The sequence below is a fragment of the Vipera berus genome (genome assembly GCF_964194415.1).
Source record: "Vipera berus genome assembly, chromosome: 1".
NCBI lineage: Eukaryota > Metazoa > Chordata > Lepidosauria > Squamata > Viperidae > Vipera > Vipera berus.
The window spans coordinates 271,328,774-271,354,122 of NC_138202.1; the positions used below are offsets into that span (position 1 = coordinate 271,328,774).

The 25,349-nt window shown below is 37.7% G+C and overlaps 1 protein-coding gene and 1 long non-coding RNA gene across 4 annotated transcripts in view; one reads left to right on the top strand and one right to left on the bottom strand.

Annotated features, from left to right (window-relative positions):
• Positions 1 to 25,349, top strand: part of PHACTR2 (phosphatase and actin regulator 2) — a 123,381-nt gene that overhangs the window by 71,185 nt on the left and 26,847 nt on the right. For 2 of the 3 annotated variants that reach the window (XM_081312577.1, XM_081312578.1), the window contains exons 2-5: positions 11,888 to 12,055; positions 18,147 to 18,227; positions 19,189 to 19,338; positions 21,979 to 22,233. In XM_081312577.1, coding sequence (XP_081168703.1) covers positions 11,888 to 12,055; positions 18,147 to 18,227; positions 19,189 to 19,338; positions 21,979 to 22,233 — 654 coding nt within the window. The remainder of the gene's footprint in view (positions 1 to 11,887; positions 12,056 to 18,146; positions 18,228 to 19,188; positions 19,339 to 21,978; positions 22,234 to 25,349) is intronic. The other variant, XM_081312579.1, reaches the window with a different exon arrangement.
• Positions 5,238 to 24,940, bottom strand: LOC308659152. Its single transcript, XR_014024459.1, has 3 exons — positions 23,686 to 24,940; positions 18,262 to 18,496; positions 5,238 to 5,928 (listed from the first exon to the last, which is right to left on the bottom strand). It is a non-coding gene; the product is annotated as an uncharacterized lncRNA (long non-coding RNA).

Consider the following 25,349-nt stretch of genomic DNA (forward strand, 5'->3'; position numbering starts at 1 on the left):
TCTTAATAGGAGTATACAGATTGGAGTCTGCTGTTGAGTGGGCAGAATCAGTAAGAAATCAGACAGGCTTCATATACAGTTGCAAAATGGCTTAATAAATATATGGACTAGTTTGTGCTAACAATTGAGAGGCAAAGTTGCCTGCCATTTCACTGAAAAAATGTACTTAGGCTACATAAGGCTAGCACAAAAATGGATGATATATTGCACCTCTTCCCCATCTGACCTAAAATCAGTAAAGATGAAATACTGAAAATGATGTATTCTTAGCCGATGCATTAATTTCAGATATGTTAAAGTTGCAATTTGTCCCCTTTTTAGGGTTTTAATCCTGGTGTATATCACTTTACACCAGGATTTATAAAATAAACTCTAATGTATTGGGCCTAGTTTAACTTGAGCTGTACCATGTGGGTTTTGTATGCTTAAGCAGGGAGTTGGGTAAGGTTGCTGGCTCCTCAGACAGACGGTCTCCAGGACCACCATTGGTTGGCTCTAGGGTGGTAATAGGTTCCTTTAAACCTTTTGGCCGCTGCCTAGTGGCCAGAGTATAAATAGCTGCGTAGCAGCCTTGGTTCTCAGTTCAGTTCCTGCATTCAATAAAGCATGTTCCTGCCTTAACTCTCTCGCCTCGTCTCCTGTTTCCAGCAAAGATCCCAGTACACAACATAAACCACAATTGGTTGGGTGTGTATAATATAGCAAATAAATACTGGTTTACAAACCACAATGGGTAGTTTTGCATAACATGCAAAACTAAAACCAAACAGACGATATTATTACTTAAGAAGGATGTAATAATCAAATCAAGTAGAACAAGTTGGACTAAGAGAGTTTTTCTTGATCCACAGCACTTATGTGCATATAGTACCTCCCTTCTCCTAATCCAAAGATATTTGAGATATTGGGGAGCCTGACTTTTTAAAATCTGATATATTTTTGAAGATATTTAATAGAACCTTGCATGTTTGTTTGCCACTGCTTTACTTCTGTTTTAAAAATATATTGACAATTTCTTAACTTTATTTAGGCTGGTATCATAGTAATTGCTGAAAAAGGAAGGATATTTGAGGCAATTAATTTTGTATTTAAAACTGGAGGATTATTTTAAGTACTCATTTTATAATTTTAAACTTGCATTCCTTGACGCGAATACCTTCATTTGGTTGAAAACACTGGCATGGGTGAAAATGACTATTGTGCAGTTAATTATGTATCATGATACATTATTATATCTAACATGCACCACTTTGGAAGGTGTGGGGACAAAGGCACCTCAAGCTGGCTGAGGAATTCTGGGAGTTGAAGTCCACAAGTCTTAAAGTTGCCAAGGTTGAGGACCCCTGTTTTAGAGGATTGTTTCTGGATTGTTTTGACTTTGGTAAGGGTGTAAGGGTTTTTCTTGAATTTTATTGACTGTGATCTTTTCATGTTTCTGACAGCCAATTTGATGTAGTGCTTAAAGGCATTAATCCTGGAGACCTTGAGTTCTAGTCCTACCTTTAGGCCAGTCCCTCTCTCTCAGTCCTTGAAAGCAGAACAAAGAAGAATAAAACCCATTTCCAAAAATCCTGCCAAGAGTACTGCAGAGACTCGTTCTACATTTGGGAAACCGGGCAGAGCCCAGTGGGAATGTGACAGGATTCGAATGTAACAAACAAACAGATTACCAACAATTCTCTATTCATTAAGTTGCTTTGTCTCCATCAGGATATGTGTAACTATGCCTTGGGAGCATGTATGCATATAAAATAATACAAACACAATTGGTTGTGGATTAAGAAGAGTTCTGGTGTATTAGACTAACAAAGCCATATATACGCTGGTATCCTGCTGCCAGCAGCAGCTGGCTAAATGCCTTTGGTGAGCACATAAATGGAGACGTGATGGCAGCAGGTTCCCTCCTTCCTTCTGCTTCCAGCAGCTGATACTCCTGCACTCATTTGTCTCTAAATGCGGTAACTTGGTTTATTCAGAGCCTCACTGTCTGAGACTGTGATGGCCCTGCTTAATTGCCATTCACAGACGTATACCAGAGCTTTATGAGCCCAGTTGTCCTCTCTCAATAAATGTCGCTGAATTGTGATTTTAGCGTGTCAGAAGGAGAAAATTATTAGTACGTGATGAGTAATCTTATGAATTGCTTTTTATTAAATTAATTAAACTCAATTTCAACTCAGTTCCAATTTAGTTTTTGTCCTAGCCTCATTACCTTGCTTGTCCTAGTTCAGAGGTATCAAACTCGCAATGTCACGTGACGTGTTGTGACGTATCGTGACTTTTTTCCCATTGCTGGCAATGGTGTGGGGATGGTTTTGGCATGACGCATCCGGCCCGTCGGCCAGCAGGTTGACACCCCTGTCCTAGTTGACAAGGGCTGGGCATTGGTGCCCTTCAAGTTCATTGAAATCAGTGGTTGTGAACTCTTCATTGCTTCGCACTTTTAGTGTGGGGCATTTGCAGTGTCTATAGGCTTCACTACCGAACTGGTATTTGACCCTATGAGACACTGTTGCATGTGGCATGGCATTTGTAAGCCTGGTTTGAGTTAAATCAATTGACTGGCTGTCATAGACAGCAACAGAGCTATTTCTTGGCGCTGATAGATTCTGAGAATGAGATTTTAAGTATTTATAGGGAAAGTGACAAATTGATGTCAAGTTGCAGGAAATGAATGAGAAAAGCCTCTGCTTCCAGTAAATCTGAATGCTTATAATACCTGGAAAGCAGATGTTTTTACAGTGTGAACTCCTCCAAATCTATATTGTACTTAAAACTTAAATGCAATACTGTAGTCCTTTCTATCAGTACTTAATTTTAGGTTGTTCGTCATATAGGAATGTCCTGGTACCTTGTTCAATCTGCCTTTAAAGCTCTGGAATGGCAATGACTTTAGGGTCAGACTTCTAACTCCACTGAAGTATTAAAATAAATAAAGTCATATTGGTATGGCCAAGAAGAGCCAATAGTTGCCTGCAACAGAAAAGGCTTGCTTGGACAATTGTGGAAGGTAGTAGTCATAAACGTCAAGTTGGCACTTATGGGCCCATGGTTGACTCTTTGACACCCCCCTACAGATGACCCTGTGAATATACAAATCTTCCAGAGACTTGAACCCAGCTCATATACAAATCGTTGTATATATTAAAGATAGTCCTTGACTTACAGCCATTTATTTAATGACTGTCCAAAGTTAAAATGGCACAGAAAAAGTGACTTAAGATCAGTCTTCTCACTTGCAACCCCCGCAGCATCCCTGTGGTTATGTCATAAACATTTGGGCACTTGGCTACTGGCATGTATTTATGATAGTTACAAAGTCCCAGGTTACAGTGTCCCAGGGTCATGCCATTCTGACCTTCCCATTCAAAGTCAATGGGGAAAGTCAAATTCACTTAACAACCACATGAGTCACTTAACCACAGCAAAAAAAGACCATAAATTTGGGTACGAGTCACTTAACAGCCACATTGCTTAAGGAATAATCTAGTAAGTAAAACAGAATCTTGGAGGGGAGGAAACGTCATGAAATAATTGTGGTCGTCAGTCAAGGACTGCCTGGTTGTGAAGACTCCTACTTTCAGAAGAGAGGACTATTCCGTGCTATTTTAGTGGTAAGCTATATGCCTCTTTATAGCCCATGAACAGAGAGCTTCTGGATCCAAAGAGTTCAGTTGATGGGGAAAGAAGATCGCATTTCCAGCTGAGATGCAGAGAAGCTTAAATTTGCCAAGGTATTTTGTGAAAGCTACCATAGTTTGTAGTTGAACAGTCCTTATCTTTTATTTAGCACACTTTTCAGACTTATGCAAATGCTCAGTGAAGGATGAGAGCTTAAAGACAACTTGTAAAAAAAAAAGATTCTTAAAAGAATTTGGGCATAGTGCCATTTCACAAATCTAAAATCTTCTCTCACAAGATGCATCCTAGCAATAACTGGGCATACAAATGTGTGAAGAACATTATGTGCTTACATACCAACTGTCACAAATTTCCCAGAACTGCCATGCTTTTCAAAGTATGGTCTTACAGTAAAACCTTGTCCCATATAAATCCTATATCTCAAATATCTGACATCAGCAAACTTATTTTGAACAATTTCATGACGTTTCCTCTAACCCCCCCACCCCCCACCCCAGATTTTGTTTTACTTATTCCCTCTCCAACATACCTTTTCTGGGCTTGGTCAAATTAATCTCAATTTTATCGACACAGGATTTATTATATTTATCCAAAAGAAAGACAGACATTAATGTATGATGGTTCCTTGAAAAGAATGCACAAACAAAAAATTATAAACACACAAAAAGCCCCCTGGGATACCTGCCATCTCTGTCTTGCCAAACTAAGGTTGATAGCATCAGCTGAAACAACTTTATTTCCTCTTATCCCATAAATGTGCCTGGTCACATACATACATACATACATACATACATACATACATACATATACACACACTCACATACATACATACACACACATATATACATATATATATATATAAAAACTAGCCATTTCATTTCTTGCTCATTTTTTATTTTCAACATCTATTCTTAAAACATTCCAGGGAACAATCTGGGTTCTATGGAATAAATAGTATTTTCTTGTGGCTGTAGGTATGTTCTTTTTGCAACCAGTTAAGAACAAATGCAGTTCTATCATGGTTAAATAAACATATATAGGTAGTCCTTGAGTCATGACTGTAATGGAGCCTGCCAGTCCCGGATTTTATGAATTTTTATGTGGCAGTTGTTAAGCGAACCAATGGTTCTCTATGGATGTGGTTTTGCCAAAAGCTGGAAGTGCTGATTTTTGGCAAAACCATTGTAAAACACAGTTACCACAGGATGGGGCAAAGGGCTGTAAATGTGTCCATGTTGCTAAGGCCCTGATGTTCAGTCATGTGACCACAAGGGACACAATCATTGAGACTTCAAATTCGCGTCATAACTAGCCCCAAGGTAGTTCTGTCATAACTTCAGATGGTCACTAAACAGCTAGTCATAAGTTGAGGACTACCTGAACAATTGCCTCCATATCTGCAGTTTAGAACTAACTTTCTTTATATCCAGGACCATAGGAGGTTATTAGGCGCTTAAACAGGGCAGAGAAATTCATGAGTATCTTTGGAAGAATGCTGGTGCATGCAAAATGAGTTTTAGGTTACATACGTGTTCCTCTGGATGACGGGTTTGTGGTAGAAATGAAGGATGTATCTTTCATTAGAAGCTGCAGCAAATTTAGGAAGGGTGAGTCTTTCTCTTCTTATGTCTGGGAATGTATTTAACTAATGCAAGCTGAATCGTGACTGAGTAGGCACGTGTGAGACTGCACTGTGTAGTTTCCTGTAAAGATTGCTACAGGCATAAGCAAGAGATTCAAAGGACAATTTTCTTTTTTCAACTGATGGCCTACCTGTCTCTGAATTGGCAAGCCCAGACAATAGTTCACTTTGGAAGTTTTAATTTTATTGCGTCTAGGCCATTTTTGGTCCCATTAAAATGGGGATACACCTTTTATAAATTTGACAATGAAAGGTCCTTTACCCTTATGGTAAACAAATGAAGAAAATAAAAAAAAAACATTGGAATCTTATGCTTCCACTTGTATAAAGAATATCCGTTAAAGGTTTAAGACGCAGAATGTTTATCAGAGAGAAAAAGTGAATGCATCATTTTCACATCCCCTTTACCTTTTCAACCTTCAAGTCAGACCTGTGATATGTTGGACTGCAAAAACATAACCATATAAGATTCTCAGGGACATTTCAGAAGTAGTTTTCGCTTGCTTTCTTCGAGGAAGTTTTCTATTGACTCCTCAGTTGAAATCTATACCTTTAGTTTTCCTGGTGGTATCCCATTAAAAATAACAAGTTTTATCTCTGCTCAGCTGTTTTGAAATTAGTCATGGTCAGAAAGGTGCTGCCACCTGCTGAGGTAAAAGAAATTGAGATACATAGTAGACATTTCTCTTTTTTGATTATGAAAAGTTGACAACTATACAAGTCCGATCCACTCTGCATATACAATTACAGTTTCTAATCTAGATGCAATTTCCATTTTTGCAGAAACAACCAAATTGTTGTTATGCTGTTACACATTGTTTTAGAATAGAATGGAATAGAATTGTCACTTTAAATGTACACTAATCAGCATACAATAAAATGAAATTTCATTGCATTCAGCTCTCAAAAAAAATACCATTATGCATATACCCACATACATACAAATATGACACAGAGAAACATCATAGTCTAGCTCAGATGTACATGGCAAGAAAAAAGAATCCTGCAAATTTATAAGATGGCATAAGGAACAAAGCTATTATAGAATCTAGTAGTTCTGCTATAAATACTTCAAAACCTCCTCCTAGAAGGGAGGAACAGAAACAGACCGTGAAGTGGGTGTATGGGGTCTCTAACAATGCTTCAAGCTCTAAGCACATAGTGCTTATAAGCAGTGTCCTGAATAATGGGAAGTGAGCTTCCTATAATCTTCTCAGCTATCCTTACCACTCTCTGTATGGACCTTCTATCTGAAGCACTGCTACCACCAAACCAAACAGTGATGCAGTGTGTTAAAATGCTCTCAATCATGCCTCTGTAAAAAGTGGTCAGGACAGAAGGAGAAAGATGTGCTCTCCTCATCCAATGCAAGAAAGGCAAATACATTTTAAATAAAATGCATTTTAGTTTAAAATGTCCAAGTCTTCTTCCTTTAATCGACAACCTTGCTGGTTTCTGAGAATCAAGATGAAACTGCATTCCAAATAGCATCTCCTATGTGACATTATTGATGTAATTGCATTCGTAAAACAGGAAATACTGCATACAGAAATTTTGTCTAGGCAAACAAACATATTTACCAGATTTCATTTCAAAGTTTGTGTGGAAAAGGATGGCTGTGTATAGAAATAAATCACAAAAACCTTCCACAGGATAACTCAGAAATTAATCACTATGGGCAGAATAAGTACAACTAAAAATTTAAAAACTGATTAAGATAATATGGTGAAAACATTTTTGAACTCTGGAAAAATCTGGAGCAGTCTCCCATATTTCAAGGTCAAAAGTAGTAATATATGGTAGCTTACCTCTGTGATTACATTTCTCTACCCACATTCTCAATATTAAGGCAAAAGTCAGGAATCGGTTTGCAAGTCCGACTACCTACACTTTTAATCTCTTCTCTAGCAGGAGGCTTAATTAACATTTTCTAGCATTGGCAGCCCCATCTGGAAATTACTGTTCAACCACCCACATTAATACCAAAGCTTTTTCCCCCTTTCCTTTAATTAAAATGCTGTCAGAACAGTTAGCTCATGAAAGAACTTCCTGAAGTTAACAGTTGTATAGCGACATGTTGAAAACTGCATGGAAGCTTGTGCTGATCTATACTTAGAATATAGCTTTTTCCCCTCTTTGACAGTTTTATAAACTAGAGATTAATTGTGGTGTGTGTATGTGTCTTTGTGTGTGCCACTTCTAAGCAGGAAAATAAACAAATGAAGAAATTTATTAGGTATATATCCTGTCTTTCAGCCAGGAGTTCAGGGTAGCATATATTTCACTGCAGGTCTCCATTTTTGCACAGCAATCTTACAAGGTAGGTATAAGTCTGAGAGACTTAAGAGTCTCTCGGTGAGGTTCTGCAGCTGAATCTGGGAAGTTTAAAAAAACAAACAAACCCAAAACATCCATACCTGCCTGGTACATTATGGTTCATAGCCTTCATCCTGCAATGGGCTGATTTAGGTGGAGGATGACATCTGAACCAGTCTTTTAAATAGGATACACTGAATTTTCTATTTCTTAATGAACTTGCATATGAAATCAAAGCATAGCCAACATAATATAGGTGGGAGAGTTAAAAATTGGTGTTTCTCTAATAGCTGAAGAAATATGATGAAATTAAGGAAATCTATTAGTAAATTGAAAAAATATAATAAAAATACTCACATGATTAATTGCTTTTATATATAAAATGTCCCTTATAATAATGCATTATTTTTTTAAGCAGAAGGGATTGAATCATTTTTGGAAGATTATAAAGAAAAGAGAATATCATACTAAAAGGAGTGGAGGGAATTAAAGTGATGAAGTCTAACACAGTGTTGTCCAACCATTTTGGCACCAGGGGCCAATTTCGTGGAAGACAATTTTTCCATGGACTGGTGGGAAGCGGGGGAGGAGGAGTGAGCAACCTATCTCCCTCACAATGCACAGTTTACAGTAGGGTTCATGTTCCTAGGACAGGGGTCAGCAACCTGAAACAGTGAAAGAGTCACTCGTAACCGGTTCCCTCACAAAAGGAAAAACGGAGCCGCAAAAAATGTGTGCGCATGCGCTTACATGCGCACATGTGCAGAACAGGGTTTGACTGAAGAGTGGAGCCAAGGCGAGATATGCACCTACCCTGCATATTTGAATTGATTGGTTGAACTTTTTAGTCCCACTTTTTTTTTTACTACACATAGCAAAAGACTGGGAGCTGCAGGAGATGGCTGAAAGAGCCGCATACGGCTCCGGAGCCGCGGGTTGCAGACCTGTGTCCTAGGAGAATCTAATGCCTGATGAGGTGAGGTAGAACTGAGGTGTTGATGCTAGCACTGGGGAGTGACCACAAATACAGAGGAAGCTTCGCTTGCTTGCCCATCATTCACCTCCAGCTGTACGGCCCAGTTCCTAACAGGCCATGGATTGGTACCAGTCTGTGGCGCAGGTGTTGGGGACCCCTGGTCTAAAACATAAATAAACTCACATTAATATAATTTTAAAAGCATTTGCCAGGCTTAGAACAAATCCCAGTGCAGATAGTCCTGGACTTACAACAATTTATTTAGTGACCGTTTGAAGTTACAACAGCACAGAAAAAAGTGACTTATGACCATTTTTCACACTTACAACTGTTGCAACTTCCTTATGGTCACATGATAAAAATTCAGACACTTGCAGAGTGACTCATATTTATGACAGCTGCAGTGTCCCAGGGTTATGGGAGCCCCTTTTGTGACCTTCTGACAAGCAAAGTCAATGGGGAAGCCAGATTCACTTAACAACCATGTTACTAACTTAACAACTGTGGTGATTCACTTAACAATTGTGGCAAAAAAGGTTGGAAAATGTCTGGCTTAGCAACAGAAATTTTGGGCTCAATTGTGGTTGTAAGTCAAGGACTACCTGTAATAAATATGGAACTTTTCTAATCTTTCTGACTTCAAAAGTTAAAACAAATCAGTGTGTATATTTAGAAAATACGCACACATAGTTATTAGGGAAAGCTGTGTAAATATATGCATTTGGGAAAATTTGCTTACAAAAGCAAGTACGAATTTTTGTGAGATTTTTTTTAAATGCAAGCATTTTGTACAAAAAACAGTTACCTTAATCTACACAACCTTGAACACAAAGAACCACAAATCCATGTATACCAACTACCATGAATAGAAATTAAAGCAGTCCTTCAACTATGATATAGATAATCAATATGAATTGAACATTGGAAGGGACATTGGAGGTCTTCTAGTCCAGCCCCCTGCTCAAGCAGGAGACCCTACCATTTCAGACAAATGGCTGTCCAGGCTCTTAAAAGCCTCCAATGATGCAGCACCCATATGTATTTTGAAGGCAAGCTTTTCCAGCTGTAAGCTATTTTGACCTTAAAGATTTTAGCATTGAGGAGGAGACTCGGCATAGTTTCACAAAACTTTCCATTTCTTTAATTCTTAAATATTAGCTAAAGTAGCAATTTTTCAGAATGGAATAGTGATGTGGTAAGCTCACCAGAGAATATTTTTCAGTTTGGGCATATGTTTGTTTTAAACAGTAAGATAAATATTAATGCTGAAGTTATTATATGGAGATTGAAGAATACCAGTGTTGACTTGAAATTTAAGCATATTCGCCTGTTAATAAATCTTTAAACTTAATAGTTATATATCTATAAGACTGGCATTTCAACATGCTGGTTCTGCATTTGCTGTTATATTTTCTGGTGGTGAGCCAAAACTCATTACAAGTAGTCCTAGGCCAGGGGTGTCAAACTGCCGGCCCGTGGGCTGGTTGCATCATATGGAGGCCACGCCCGCCCTAGCTCTGGCAATGCAAAAAAAAGTCGCAATATATCACAACATGTCACGTGATATGGCAAGTTTGACACTCGTGTCCTAGACCTACAATCATTCATTTAGGGATCATCTGCAGTTAGAACAGCACTGAAAAAAGTGGTTGCTCTACTCAACGGCTGTTGCAGCATCCTCATGCTCAAAATGTGGGCTCTTGGTGACTAGTGTGTATTTATGACAGTTCAACTATCCTGTGATCATGTGATCCCCATTCGTAACCTTCCCAGCCATTTGCCAATGAGTGAAGCCAATGGGGGAAGCCAAATTCACTTAACGACCACATGATTCACTTAACTGTGGCAAAAAAATGTAAAATGAGGCAAACCTCACTTAACCGCTCCCTTGGAAGTTTCGGGCTCAATTGTGGTTGTAAGATGAGGACTACCTGTGCATGTTTGTATATTTTTTTTATTTTTTTTTAATTCCATTTATATCCCGCCCTTCTCCGAAGACTCAGGGTGGCTTACAAGCTTAGCAGTAGCCTTCATTCTATGTATATGCCTGCTTATTAGGGCTTTCACACACACCCCCAAGCAGCATTATTACAAAGTCAGCTTAATTGCCCCCAACAATCTGGGTCCTCATTTTACCTACCTCGGAAGGATGGAAGGCTGAGTCAACCTTGAGCCTGGTGGGATGCGAACCTGCACTAATTGCAGGCAGCTGGTGTTACTTAAGGAGGCATTAGCCCACTGCTCCACCAAGGCTATACGATATCTTATTAAGATTTAACATTGTTGTTGTTGTTGTTAGTTGCGAAGTCGTGTCCGACCCATCGCGACCCTATGGACAATGTTCCTCCAGGCTTTCCTGTCCTCTACCATCTTCTGGAGTCCATTTAAGCTCACGCCTACTGCTTCAGTGACTCCATCCAGCCACCTCATTCTCTGTCGTCCCCTTCTTCTATTGCCCTCAATCTTTCCCAGCATTAGGCTCTTCTCCAGTTAGTCCTTCCTCCTCATTAGGTGGCCAAAGTATTTGAGTTTTAGCTTCAGGATCTGGCCTTCTAAAGAGCAGTCAGGGTTGATCTCCTCTAGGACTGACCGGTTTGATCGCCTTGCAGTCCAAGGGACTCGCAGGAGTCTTCTCCAGCACCAGAGTTCAAAGGCCTCAATTCTTTGGCGCTCAGCCTTTCTTATGGTCCAACTTTCACTGCCATACATTGCAACTGGGAAGACCATAGCCTTGACTATACGCACTTTTGTTGACAGGGTGATGTCTCTGCTTTTTAGTGTGCTGTCTAGATTTGCCATGGCTTTCCTCCCGAGGAGCAAGCGTCTTTTAATTTCTTGACTACAGTCCCCATCTGCAGTGATCTTGGAGCCCAGGAAAATAAAATCTGTCACTACCTCCATTTCTTCCCCATCTATTTGCCAGGAATTGAGAGGGCCGGATGCCATGATCTTGGTTTTAAGATTTAACATTAGGTATTCCTTATGGTCTACTACATTTAAAATTAATTTTAAGGGGCCGTCGATTAGCACTACCACATACTGCCTACGAGGTTCTTGTATCAAACTAAGCCATTAGGTGGCATTATTCGGTTTATGGTTTTGTGTCATGTGTGGAATCAGCCAATTGTGTTCGATTTAGCAGACCCTTATTAATCAACCCATAGTATAATAAGACAATACATGAATTTAGCCAGTACGGAGTGTTTTACTTTTTCCCTTTTAAATTAATGGTTGAATCTTAAAATTAAAACTTGGATTAACTTCAGCCTTCAATAACATTCTGTATTGTATATTTGTTGTTGTTTATACAGTTGATGGGATAGACAAGGTATCAGTTGCCAACCCAGATGGGACGAATCCGGGATCTCAAACTCCTCCTTTTAAGAGGAAGGGCAAACTTTCAACAATTGGCAAAATCTTCAAACCGTGGAAATGGCGAAAAAAGAAAACAAGTGAAAAATTTATAGAAACCTCAGCAGGTATGGTTGTTGATACTGACAAATACTTTATGAAACCTGAAAAGATTATAATTGCTAGAGTTGGAAAGAACCATGCAATTAGTTCTACCATATTACCTTTTAGATTTGAGCAATGTTCAGTGTTGTTCCCTACTTCTCATGATGACTTTTGCCAGTTCTTCAAAATTTGCCTAATGTTAACTTTTTTTTTTTTGCATTCCTATCTTTCAGTATTTCTGTACTCCTTCCTGAATATTTGCTTCCCAGGGATGAACTTTGTACTTGTGCCAAGATACTTTTTTAAAAAAACCTTTGCTTGTTACAATGAACTCCTGACTCCTGATTTATTGCTTTGATACTGAGTCTTAATCCATTGAATGCCACCCACACTTCAGCTTTCTCTTTATAGCAATTAATTGGCTGTAAAGTATTTGATCTTTTAAAGATCAAATACTTGTGTGGAAATTATACTTCACAGATTAAAGCTCAGATACTAAGTCTTTTAGAACCTAATTATTTTACAAAATTAAAATAAAACATAATAATATATTCCAAAAGTGCATTTATAGTGAACTGTCTCGTAATCGCTTTTGATTTTATTTTTATTTATATAAGTATAATTGCACATAAGTAAATTGGCATTTTCTAAGAAAATTGTTCCTGTAGCTTGTTATATAAGTTATCTACCTGTCTATCTATCTATCTATCTATCTATCTATCTATCTATCTATCTATCTATCTATCTATCTATCTATCTATTATCTATCTATATATCTATCTATATATCTATATATATATATACACAATTTCAGTGAAGATGTATGAAATGTATTAAGATAAACTTAATACTTTCAGTAGAGGAATGACTTTTCTATGGTATACTGAGAAAGAGGAGATAAACATAGTTCATTAGTGATATTTGGAGTATAATAATCCTGTTGCTTACCTTTTGAGATCAAGAAACACTGCACATTTAATACCTTTTTACTATTAAGAAAGTGGTACATATATACTGTACATATTGTACATATTCTGTTACGTATGTACAATTCTGGATTCTAAAACAGTTGAGTTCAGAGTACTTTTGCTCCTTAGTATTTTCAAAATACTAATCTAAATTATATGTAGAGGTATGCATACTCTTTCTCTCTGCCCAAACAATATTTATCCACTTTATCCATGTTGTGTAATTTCTTAAGTTTTATTCCTATCTTTATTGGCCAAATTATATATATTTTAATAATGTTATTAAAGTTTATAAATATAAAGATAAAATATTTTTTTAAAACTAAGAAAAATATAAAAAGTAAGGAAAATGAAAAGTAGAAAGTAAAAAATAAAAAATTATATGTAGGTATTATCATTCCATCTTAATTAGCTTAAAAGTCTGATTAAGATCTGCAAGAAAGAGTAATGTACTATATTTTAACCTTAATCTAATAAATCCATTTTGTATTTCAACTTATCACTTTGTCTAAGCAAAAGAAATCTTTCCTTACTTATAAACAGATTTGTAAGTCCTGATCAAAAAGAAATCCCATTAATTGCTAACAGAAACCACTACACATATATACCGTAGATAGTTCTTGACTTACAGCAGTTCATTTAGTGATTGTTCAAAGTTAAAATGGTACTGATAAAGGTGACTTATGATCACTGCAGCATCCCCATGGGTACATGATTAAAATCTTGATGCTTGGCAACTGGCTCGTATTTATGATCCTTGCAGTGTCCCAGAGTCATATGACCATCTTTTGCAACCTTCTGACAAGCAAAATCAATGGGGAAGCCAGATTCACTTAACAACCGTGTTATTAACTTAGCAACCGTGGTGATTCACTTAACAACTGTGGCAAGAAAAATTGTAAAATGGGGCAAAACTCACTTAACAAATGTCTCACTGCGCAACCAAAACTTTTGGTTCAATTGTAGTCGTAAGTCGATGATTATCTGTAGTCTAACCCTGAGCAAATAAATTTACTGTACATTTCTTCCATTTACTTTTAAAAATCTTTAGCTTTAATCTCATAAAATAATCTCCCACAAGTTGATTTCTTGTCATTTTCTCTTTATCATCTCTATATCCCGCCCTTCTCCGAAGACTCAGGGTGGCTTACAAGCTTAGCAGTAGCCTTCATTCTATGTATATGCCTGCTTATTAGGGCTTTCACACACACCCCAAGCGGCATTATTACAAAGTCAGCTTAATTGCCCCCAACAATCTGGGTCCTCGTTTTACCTACCTCGGAAGGATGGAAGGCTGAGTCAACCTTGAGCCTGGTGGGACTCGAACCTGCACTAATTGCAGACAGCTGGTGTTACTTAAGGAGGCATTAGCCCACTGCTCCACCAAGGCACTTCCCCTTTGCATCTGAGTTAGAAGACTTTCCAAAGCATTCTTCTCATTTATTATTTGCACGTCCTTTTTAGTTATTAAGCCATCAGCCGATTTCAAATGTAAATAAATCCCTTGTGGCATCCTTTTCCATATCATTCTTGTAGTCTGACATCTAAAATCCATTTTCAAATCCACATTCAAATTCGTATCTGTTTTATCCAGTAAAATCTATTCTTCTCCTATAACCTCTTTTGCTGCTTATGACAGAATGATTTTTTTTTAAATAATTTGATTATTGATAAGGGAGGAGATATGGGAAGAAGAGGTTTTTTTAAAAAAAAATATTGAAATATTAGAGATGGGGTTAAGCTAGTGGACCTGTTTATTTCTACCTGGAGGGAGAGAGGAATCACTTTTATCCATCTTTTGTCTCAATTTTTTATTTTCCTTTTTCTACCTCTTTGTACTTCTCCTGTTCTTTACTTTTTATGGTTTTCCTGGTTTGTATTAGTATTTTATCCTTGTACTTATAAACTATACCAAAACTATTATAGAAACAACAAGCAAATGAAAAAGGATAAATATATGCTAGCAGCATGCAAAAGTTACAAGGGGTGCCTGTGACAAGCTATAATTAAGCTATGCCGAGCACAAGTCAGCCACCCCTTGTAATATTTCCCATATTCCTGTGTTTTTGGATTGTTGTTTTAATACCAATTTCAATTACTATATCACACATACCTTCCCTAATGTTTAGACTAATTGGACAGAATTGTACTTGGGTTCCTGGTATATCGTGCTACATCATATACATTTTCATAAAACAAGATTAAAATATGCCATACATATCACCAAACCTTGGATGAGTTTGGAGAGATTCTCTTGGAGTTATAATTACTGCTAGGTAATTACTGCTAGGTAGAACAGACCAGGACATCAACTCAGGGAAGTTAGCTTTCTTGAGATTGGCTACAATAACCAAATCTTGCAAGTCTGATTGTTCTGTACTTCCTTCCCTTTCTTATATTCCACTGATTGGGGAAGTATCTTCCTGAACTTCTGAATTTTATCTCACTTCTCTGGATTTAAAAAATGTTTTGGCCCCTTTTGCCTAAATGATTTTTGCTACACAAGGGATGTACAAAAACATATGATTGGATAACATGTGAATATCTCAAAATTTAGTAGTGACTATTTGCCTCTTTCTAATCTAAAGCCAATTACAGAAAGGAGAATTAATGATTACAAAGCTTTTTGAAGCACAGAAGTGGACTGCATACAGTATAGGATTTTAGAAAGAGAAGCCTTCCATGACTGGCTTAGAATTTATATGCTTGTTTGTTTATACTTCATACTTCTTAAGTGTTCATCTCCCTCAGAGAGGGAAATTTAGAAGGATAGATTTAGAAGGTTAGGCTATGCATAAATAGTGTCTGGGAAATCAATAATAATATCAAAAGTTTAAATTTAATTGAGACGTTAGTCTTATGTAATAAACAGAGGCAAAATTAAATCTTGAGGCTTTGAATCATGACTCTGAGCCAACATCATGTTGTCTATTTGTTATGACATATACTAGTGATATAGAATTGACTAGCTAACAAAATCTGTACAAGAGAATTTCCTGAACCATGAGGCTGTAAGTGATATAACTTTCTTAGTAAGCATGTTTCAGTTTTTTAAATCTTATTTTATCTTCTATTTTAAGACAGAAATATCTGCATTCAGCACAATTAAAAAGAATGTGTCCTTGTAACATAATTAATGCAGCTTCTGTTACTTGAACAGAGAATGTATAAATCTAGTTATATAAATTTGCTTACCACTTATCCATGGCACTATCTTATGCCCAATATACCTTATTAGGTAATTACATACATGTGTGCTCATTTACACTATTCACTTTTGGAGTAACCAACATTATGCAAAATGCCCAAAAGGACTAAAGCTAAACAAATGAATGGAAGAAGATAAAAAGAGGAAAGAGTAACACAATTCACACTAATCCTGTTTACCTCTTCATATTTTCTTATCTCTGTATACTGTCTCTTGCTTCCTCACTTTTCATGTACTCCTCTATACATTATTTTTTTTCTATTTAAACTCCTCAATTCTCTCTTTTGCAACAATTCATCAACTGCTTCCTGTCACATTTTTTATTCTCCTTCCTTTTGACCCTTCAAATACCGTAGTTTCCGGCGTATAAGACTACTTTTTAACCCATGAAAATCTTCTCAAAAGTCAGGGGTCGTCTTATATGCCGGGTGCTGAAAATTTAGGGACAGGGCTGGCTGGAAAACCTGGAGCGGATCTCCCATTTAGTCTGCGCAGGGAAAGCGGGACCAATTGGAGAAGAAGCTGCAGTCTGTGATTTTTTACAGGCTGGGGTCTGGGCGTCTTTTCTTCTAAAGTTGAAGAGCAGCTGTAGTATATCCCAACTTGAAAGGCAGGTGGGGAAGGCAGCAGCCAGAGCAGCGGCTTAGCTCTAAGGACACATTTGACTCGGGAACTGGGCGGGCTGGCTGGAAAACCTGGAGCGGATCTCCCATTTGGTCTTTTTTTTAAAAAATCCCATTTATATCCTGCCCTTCTCCGAAGACTCAGGGTGGCTTACAATTTAAAGCACAAATCAATGTGCTTAGCAATAGCCTTCATTCTGTGTATATGCCTGTTTATTAGGGCTTTCACCCCCCCCCCAAGCAGCATTATTACAAAGTCAGCTTATTGCCCCCAACAATCTGGGTCCTCATTTTACCTACCTTGGAAGGATGGAAAGCTGAGTCAACCTTGAGCCTGGTGGGATGCGAACCTGCACTAATTGCAGGCAGCTTGTGTTACTTAAGGCTCTGCGCAGGGAAAGCTTTAGAGTGAATTAGGAAAAGTGAAAAAGTGAATTAGGAAAATAGGGAATGGTTGCTGGAATCAGGGGCTGCCACAAAGAAGAGGGAGTCAAGCTATTCTCCAAAGCACCTGAAAGCAGGACAAGAAGTAATGGATGGAAACTAATCAAGGAGAGAAGCAACCTAGAACTAAGGAGAAACTTCCTGACAGTTAGAACAATTAACCAGTGGAACAACCTGCCTCCAGAAGTGGTGAATGCTCCAACACTGGAAGTTTTTAAGAAGAGACTGGACAGCCATTTGTCTGAAATGGTATAGGGTTTCCTGCCTTAGCAGGGGGTTGGACTAGATGACCTCCAAGGTCCCCTCCAACTTCTTCTTCTTCTTCTTCTTCTTCTTCTTCTTCTTCTTCTTCTTCTTCTTCTTCATCATCATCATCATCATCATCATCATTATTATTATTATTATTATTATTATTATTATTATTATTATTATTATTATAGTTTAATCCACTTGCACTGTTTTATGTTTACATGTTTGATGACAAACAGCCTTATGTTTATAAGTGACAGTTTTCCTACTAAGCACCTGCATGTCATAAGCATTTGAATTAAAATTACCATATTAAAATCAAATCTGATGTTTTTTAATTTTTATTTGGTGTGCATTGGAAGAGGGGTAGTCTTATACGGCGAGTATAGCCCAAACCCTATAATTTAACAGGAAATGTAGGGGGTCGTCTTATACGCCCAGTCGTCTTATACACCGGAAAATACGGTACTTGTTTGGCAGTATTGTCCTTGTCCTCATTCTAATAATAATAATAAATGTAATACATTCTGAAATATGAAAGCCAAAATTACCTTTGTTTTAATTTTTTTTATTGTCTTAAGTTTGTTTTTTTTACTGAATAATATCTTCTTCTTTTTTTAAGTGCTGGAAAGAAAGATATCAACAAGGCAGAGCAGAGAGGAGCTAATAAGAAGGGGTGTCCTAAAGGAAATAAATGAGCAAGGTGATCGCAATTAATGTAGATTATTACAGCTTACATTTAATCTGAATGATGACAAATGTTATTCCCATTGCTTTCAAATGTATAGTTCATTGGCACAGTTTGTAATTGAGATTGACAATGAGACTGTAGCATATCTCTAGGTTTAGGTTGAAAAATAACACTGAAAAACAGTCAGTTTAACGCCAGCAGCTTCGGCCACCTCTTTCCTTTTCTCCTCAGAAGCGTTCAGATAGTTTTGCAAAGCAAGTGAAGTAGATACTCAAAGGTCTCTGAAAAACAAATGAAGGGAGAAAGAGAGAAAACTGCTGCATAATAAGCTTAGGGACGCTGGGAAGCAACAGAAACCAACCTAACATGGGAAGACAGTGGGAGTTCATAATGGGGCCAAGGAAAGAAAGATGAGTGAGTGGCTTGGGTGAGTGAATTTTGGGTAGAAAATGGAGTGAGAGAATTGGTAGGGTGATTTTGTAAAAGTGGGAACTGTTCAGGGGTCATAAAGGAATAGTTTGGGTTTCTGCCCCTGAACTCCCACTTCTACCTCATACTCAGGCTCTCGATCAGATTTTTAAGTTTTCTATCTCTATGATTTAGTCTCTCTATGAAATTTCCTTGACCAAACTGATCATGGGAGACATTTGTGAATGGTCACTCATTACCCAGAACTATTTTGGAGTAAAAATATCAGGGAGGGACGGAGGAAGGATACTTTGTGAAAGCTTTCTTAAAATTCTCCCCCAGTGTAGAGATGAGTCGTCTATTCTAGTACCACAATGCATCCTACAGTAAGTATGCAAGAAGAAGTTACTTAGAAATGCATAGCAAAACTGGCTCTAATCAGGATGCTATGCATCGAACAGTACTATCCCAGATATCAGCACCATTATGAAAACAAAGAGGACTTAGTTGCATACAATGAATGTAATGCCTTCAGAACTAGCCAATATTCTTGTTTTCATTTCAGATGTGGATGTCACAGTGACCATCTCTAATGGTCACACGATAGTAATTACAGAAGAAGCCATACAGGAAGAAAATGTAAAAACTATAGAAGACAACAGTTCATTATCAGCAAAGGCAGCTGTTTCTGAAGAGAAAAATGAGGATAAAAAAGGTATTTTAAATGCAATGTATCAGAATGTATATGTCCACTTAAAAATACAATCATCCCAGTGCATATTATGAAAAAAATGAAAACAAACCTGTTCATAACCACAAGCGATAATGTAATTGAACGGCGAAGAGATAGCAATAAGGAAAATTAATTTCTGTTCAGAGGCAGACATTTTTAGTAACACACAAACTAAAAACTTGAGTTCGCTATTGGAATAGGAGGACAAGTGCTAGGTCTTAGATTCTAAGACTTAGAACAAGGGCAGATTTTGATTGTCCTACATACTACATCAAACTTGGGCTCTTGCACAACAAGAACCAATGGGATGTAGTTCAAACCAGGTTTGAAGTCTCACTCAGCTGTGAAATTTAGGGGTGAACAGTTGCTACCTGTCAAGTTAGCATACAGTATCACACAAGATTGTTTTGGATAAAATAGGGGGATAAAAATAAGAAAACTGGATAGCAATAATAACTTTTAAAAAATCTAATAACCATCGCTGCTATTTTCTGAAATCTGTAGATGGAGAGTGTGGTGGGGGTGGAGATAAAGAGATTTGATTTATTTAAAAAATTCTGCCCCTTTTCCATTCTTACTTTAGTTGATTAATGCATTCTTACTTTAGTTGATCAATGCTAAGGTGTCACTTACGAGTTATTGTTACTGCTACTCATGTCAATATGATCGATATGAAGACAGAGCTCAAATGAAAGAAGACTAATCTCAGAATCTTAAGCAATTGCTGTAAACTTGAGGTATTAACATGGGACAAAATAATCCTTAAAAGAGCTGCTAGTCTTATCCTGGCTTTCTTAGGCTATGTGAAAATACCCTTGTACATAGAAGCACAGATATTTCCTACGGGACTTGCTGCTAGCTACTGTACAGTTTGTGATCTGTTACAAGATGAATTGTACCCATGAAAATGAAGGAGAAGACTTTTACTGTCACATTAGCCAATATTAATGTAGATTATTGTGTTTTTTGCTCATTTTCATTTTTTAAATTGTACACTAGCAGTCCCCAATCTTTGGGGCAATGTGAATGTTTTCATGTACTGTACTACCTAGTTCCCGTGTATGCGCAGATGACGTTTTGCTAGCTTGTGCAGCCCAATTCATAACCGTCACTCCGCGGCCAGAGGTTGGGGACCCTATACTTCTAATGTTTTCTCTCTAGCAAAGTTAGACATAAAAACATGGCTACAATTCTGCTTATGGACATATATCCTATACTGATATCAGGAAAGCTTCCTTATACATAAAAAAATGCAAGTTACTATATTTCCTCATTTTCTTTCACCTCGATGCAATTTTCCAAATTTCTGCTGCAATTGACTTCATTTTTCATAATGATATGTTATAATTTGCATCATTTGCTTGATGATGTCAGACAGATGACATGAATTCCCTCAGTGCCATTCCTCTGTGATTCATTGAACACCCCACCCCCAATTAGTAGTTCTAATTATGTTAAGAGCATGGGTGATTAGAGCTTAATAGGCTGGTACAAGGAAAAAGATTTCAAGGGAAAGCTTTTACATCTAAACAGCTCTAGAAACAATCCTTCTAAAGCTTATACAATAGATGCTTAGGAATGCTTTCTATGTTTGAGTAGTAGTCTTAATAAGATGAGATAGGAGCCAATCAACAAAAGAAAAAGGAAGCAATTTTCTTGAGCAAGAATAAGAAATGCTGACAAATTTTTATTTGGTTATTTTAGGTAAATGATTATTGATGGTACACTCAATTAAGAAATTTGTCCTTGGTCTTTATTTATAAATCTGATTAGCTTTTCCTACCATATTTTTAGAAATTATGTATAAATTATCCATAGCAGAATCAAACAAAATTGTAAATATAAACAAAAGCTATCATAGACATAGTTGTCTTAATCTTTCCTTGCCTAGGAATTAATTACAAAAAGGTTAAATTATAAATGATCTTTCCTTTGCAATAAATGGAACTTTTTTTTGCTGAAAGCCAGGGTGGCAAAAATGGATTTTTTCTACCATTTGTATTTAACCACACTGCATATGCTTGCCTTCATCTACTAATTGTTTTTAATGAGAATGCTGCTCGTCTTTCGCAAGTTGGTTACCCAAATGTTGGAAAATATGAGTTAGGATAGCTTAGGACAGGGGGTCCCTAAGCCCTGGTCCATGGACCATTACCGGGCCGTGGTATACCACAACCGGTCCGCACAAACAAGCAAAGCCCCATCTGCGGGATGCAGGCAGCACACAAAACCATGCACCCTCCGGTCCGCTGAAAAACCTCTCTCCATGGAACCGGTCCCTGGTGCCCAAAAGGTTGGGGTCCTCTGGCTTAAGAGACATCTTTTAAAATAGTGGCTACTGCCCCAAGCTGTTAGCAGATTTGATCTCCCTTCAATGAAGGAAGAATTATTTTTGTAAAAAAAAACCCACCTTTTTTATTCTGCGTTTTGAGAACCATTCTGAACTCCTCTCTGTTGAAATCTACACTAGAGAGTGAAGTGTAGTTTGATAGCTGTTCTTTTTAAAACAAAAGCAGTCCTCAGCCCCAAGAAAGTAGAGCAGCAGGAAGAAATCTGTTTCTTTGCCTCGTTTATCCTTGCTGTCCATTTGTCAGTTGCTTGTGTTCACTTTCTTATTTGTAGATAAACCTCTTCCTAAAGGTCTTGAAACATCAGCAGTGTCTGTTTCTCCTCTTCCTCCTCCTCTACCACCACCTCCTCCTAAACCTAAGCCTAAAGCTAAAAAATCAGCCATTCCTCCAAAAACCGCTACTGCTGCTACAACTAGCCATAAAACTAACGAAGCGCCACATGCTAAAAAAAAGGGCAAGTCTCCTGCCAAGCAGACCTCTGCCTCACCTGGCAAGCCCACAAGCCGCACTGGGACTCGAGAAGCTGGTAAGTATTCATGTGGCTTTGAATTCATGCTGCTTTATTGCTTGCTTTAAATGGTGCAGTGTCCATGTTCTCTCTGTGGATGGTTATTAATAAATTGGATTTATGTTATCTAAATTGGATGTATGTTTATTAGTTGTCCTTGTCTACGGTTTTCAGCTCACCTTGGCTCACAAAACCCAGTAGTGAGCATTAAAGTCTTAATATTTCCCAGATGATTTGTGCAAAAACTGAACAAAAGCTACAGCTGCACAAAAAGCAAGCATATAACATTTGTTGGCTGTGAATGATTATTATTAAAGCTGTTGTCTTATCCACTGTCTCCATAATTTGTGGGTGGATAACTTATGGCCTCCTGTACAGCAGCCAGATGCAAGAGCTTATTTGGTGGTTACTGTATTAAGTTCTTTTAACCTAAAAATGCTTGTAAGAATACTATTAATTTCCATCCCTCTCGATCAGCAGGACCTATCTGAAGAGACAGTAGCAAAGTAGAAAAACAGTTCTGGGATATTGTAGAAGAGGAGTCCCTGTGGACTTTACTCCGCTAATTGTTGCCAACTACAGAGGGATGTGCTCATCTCTGTTTCAGGGGCCTTTGAGCTAGCACTGTCCAAAGTCGTTTAAATGGTCATATGGCCAGCATGACGTCATGGAGCACTGTTACCTTCCCACTGAAGTAGTACCCATTTATTTACTCACATATGCATGCTTTTGAGCTGCTTGATTGGCAGGAGTTAGGGCGAGGAAGGGGGCTCACACCGTCACGCAATGCTCAGGTCTCAAACCTGGGCTGTCAGCAGGTACAGAAACAGGATAAAAAGTAGTAAGCAGATGTAATTAAAGGCATGAAATAGGGGGGGGGGGGGAAGAAAAGCTAAATTTAGCTTATACCAATACAATTTATTATTCCAGCCTATTTTGCAAACCATCCTTGCTTCTGCCATATCTGTAAATTGTTTTAATAATTTTCATTTCGCTCTTCTTGAGCTCTACACATCTATGGCTTTCTCTGTCTTATCCTTCCACTCAAGTTATCAACTCATCGTTCACATATTTCGTTTGCAGTTTGCTCCTCGTTTACTGTCTATATGGAGAAACTATAATTATTTCTATCAAATATGATTTAGACTTCAATGAATTTTGTAAATAGACATGAAAATATGTGAGTTAAAAGATAATAAAAAATGATATGGTTCTTTTTCTTTGTTTCTGTACTTTTTAATTCAAAAAACAAATATTAGTCTTACTTTCAAAAATGCCTTAGGAATAATCAGGCTGAGAAAACTCTTATTTTGGTGTTAAGAAGCCCTCTATTTCAAAGAAGCTCATGATTAGTACATACACAAAATTGAAAACATATTTTGTTTTTAAGCTTACCCTAGAAAAAGTTTCCACAGAGCATTTTAAGTTAGTTATGTCCCAACAGAACTAAAGGTTTTCAGTTGTACTCACTGGAAGAAACAATGAGCATGTGAGATGGGTTGCTGTTCCTTTGTTTTTCATCCTAGATCCACAAATGGGATGAACACAAATGGCAGAAAATGAGATGGTTTTGAAAACATTAAAATCAGTCCGTTTATGAGACACCGGGTACACAGCTCTGCTTTGACATCTGAAAAAAAGTTCAAATTAAAATCTATAATCAAAAAATTATCTCCAGTCCATCAACCAAGAAAACAGATAGAGATCTTTCTACTGTATTAGGTTAAAAAAGGTAAAGGTAAAGGTTTCCCCGCACATGCGTGCTAGTCGTTTCCAACTCTAGGGGCAGGTGCTCATCTTCGTTTCAAAGCCGAAGAGCCAGCGCTTGTCCGAGGACGTCTCCGTGGTCATGTGGCCGGCATGACTAGACGCCAAAGGCGCACGGAACGCTGTTATCTTCCCACCGTAGTGGTCCCTATTTTTCTACTTGCATTTTTACGTGCTTTCGAACTGCTAGGTTGGCAGAAGTTGGGACGAGTAACAGGCGCTCACTCTGCTATGCGGCACTCAGGATTCGACCTGCCAAACTGCCGATCTTCTGATCGACAAGCTCAGCGTCCTAACCCACTGAGCCACCGCGTCCCTTGTATTAGGTTAGAATTAGTAATTAAATTACTGTATTAGGTTAGTGCAGAAACATGCATACCTCTTTCATATTCCTTTGAATAAGCACATATTGCCTGATAGATTACTTTATTGTACAGATATATTTTTTTAAAAAAAAACCTCTGGCAATTCTTCTGTAGTCATTGACATTCCACTTATTTAGCAAGAACAAACAACAGATTTGGCATGCTTTATTTTTCCAGCCTGCCTGCCAAATGCAAGCTCAGCAGAAGCAACCATGTTGTTCTTTGCTGATGTTTTTGCTTGTGCGTAGAATTGTTGCAGGTTATTTAAAAAAATGCTTGGACCTTTTACTGTATTCAAGCAACAACCCAAATCAATAGACTCTTTACATTTTAAAATGTACCTTGAATTTTACTGTCAGTAGGTCATAATTATGCACATGAACACCTCAACTTCACAACCCCTCCCCCAAAATGTTTGTTGGGAAAACATGCCCTTGCTATATTAATTGCAATTAATTTCTTCATTCTTATCATTTAAAACTTATTGTAATGCTAATTAATTAAGAATCCTGATTGGTCCTGATGGTCCAGCAGTGTCTAAAGCTCATCATCTATGCTTTAGTCCAGAAGACAATGGCCAGAAAAAAAATCATATTCCAGAATAAGTAGAGGGGAAGAGCACTGCTACTATATTACAATAGTAATATAGTAGCAGTGCTCTTCCCCTCTACATATGCTAATGTGTAATTATTTACATATTTCTACATAAGTGTTGTAAGTACTATTTATTTACCTCCAGGCTTCCCATTACAGTGGTACCTTGTTGCTCAACCATTTTGAAACTCATTGAATTTGGCACATTTTTCCCAGTAATCATTGTATCTTTGGTACCCAGTGCATAAGCCAGAACTAGTCATTGTCGGCTGCCTTGTGAGTTACTGCATTATTCCTTAAGGGAAAAATTAGTGTGGCACTCATCGTTTTTGATAACTCATAGCACCTCGCAGAACCAATTAACAATGAGTACCAAGGCACCACTGTATTAAAGATGAGAGCCTTCCC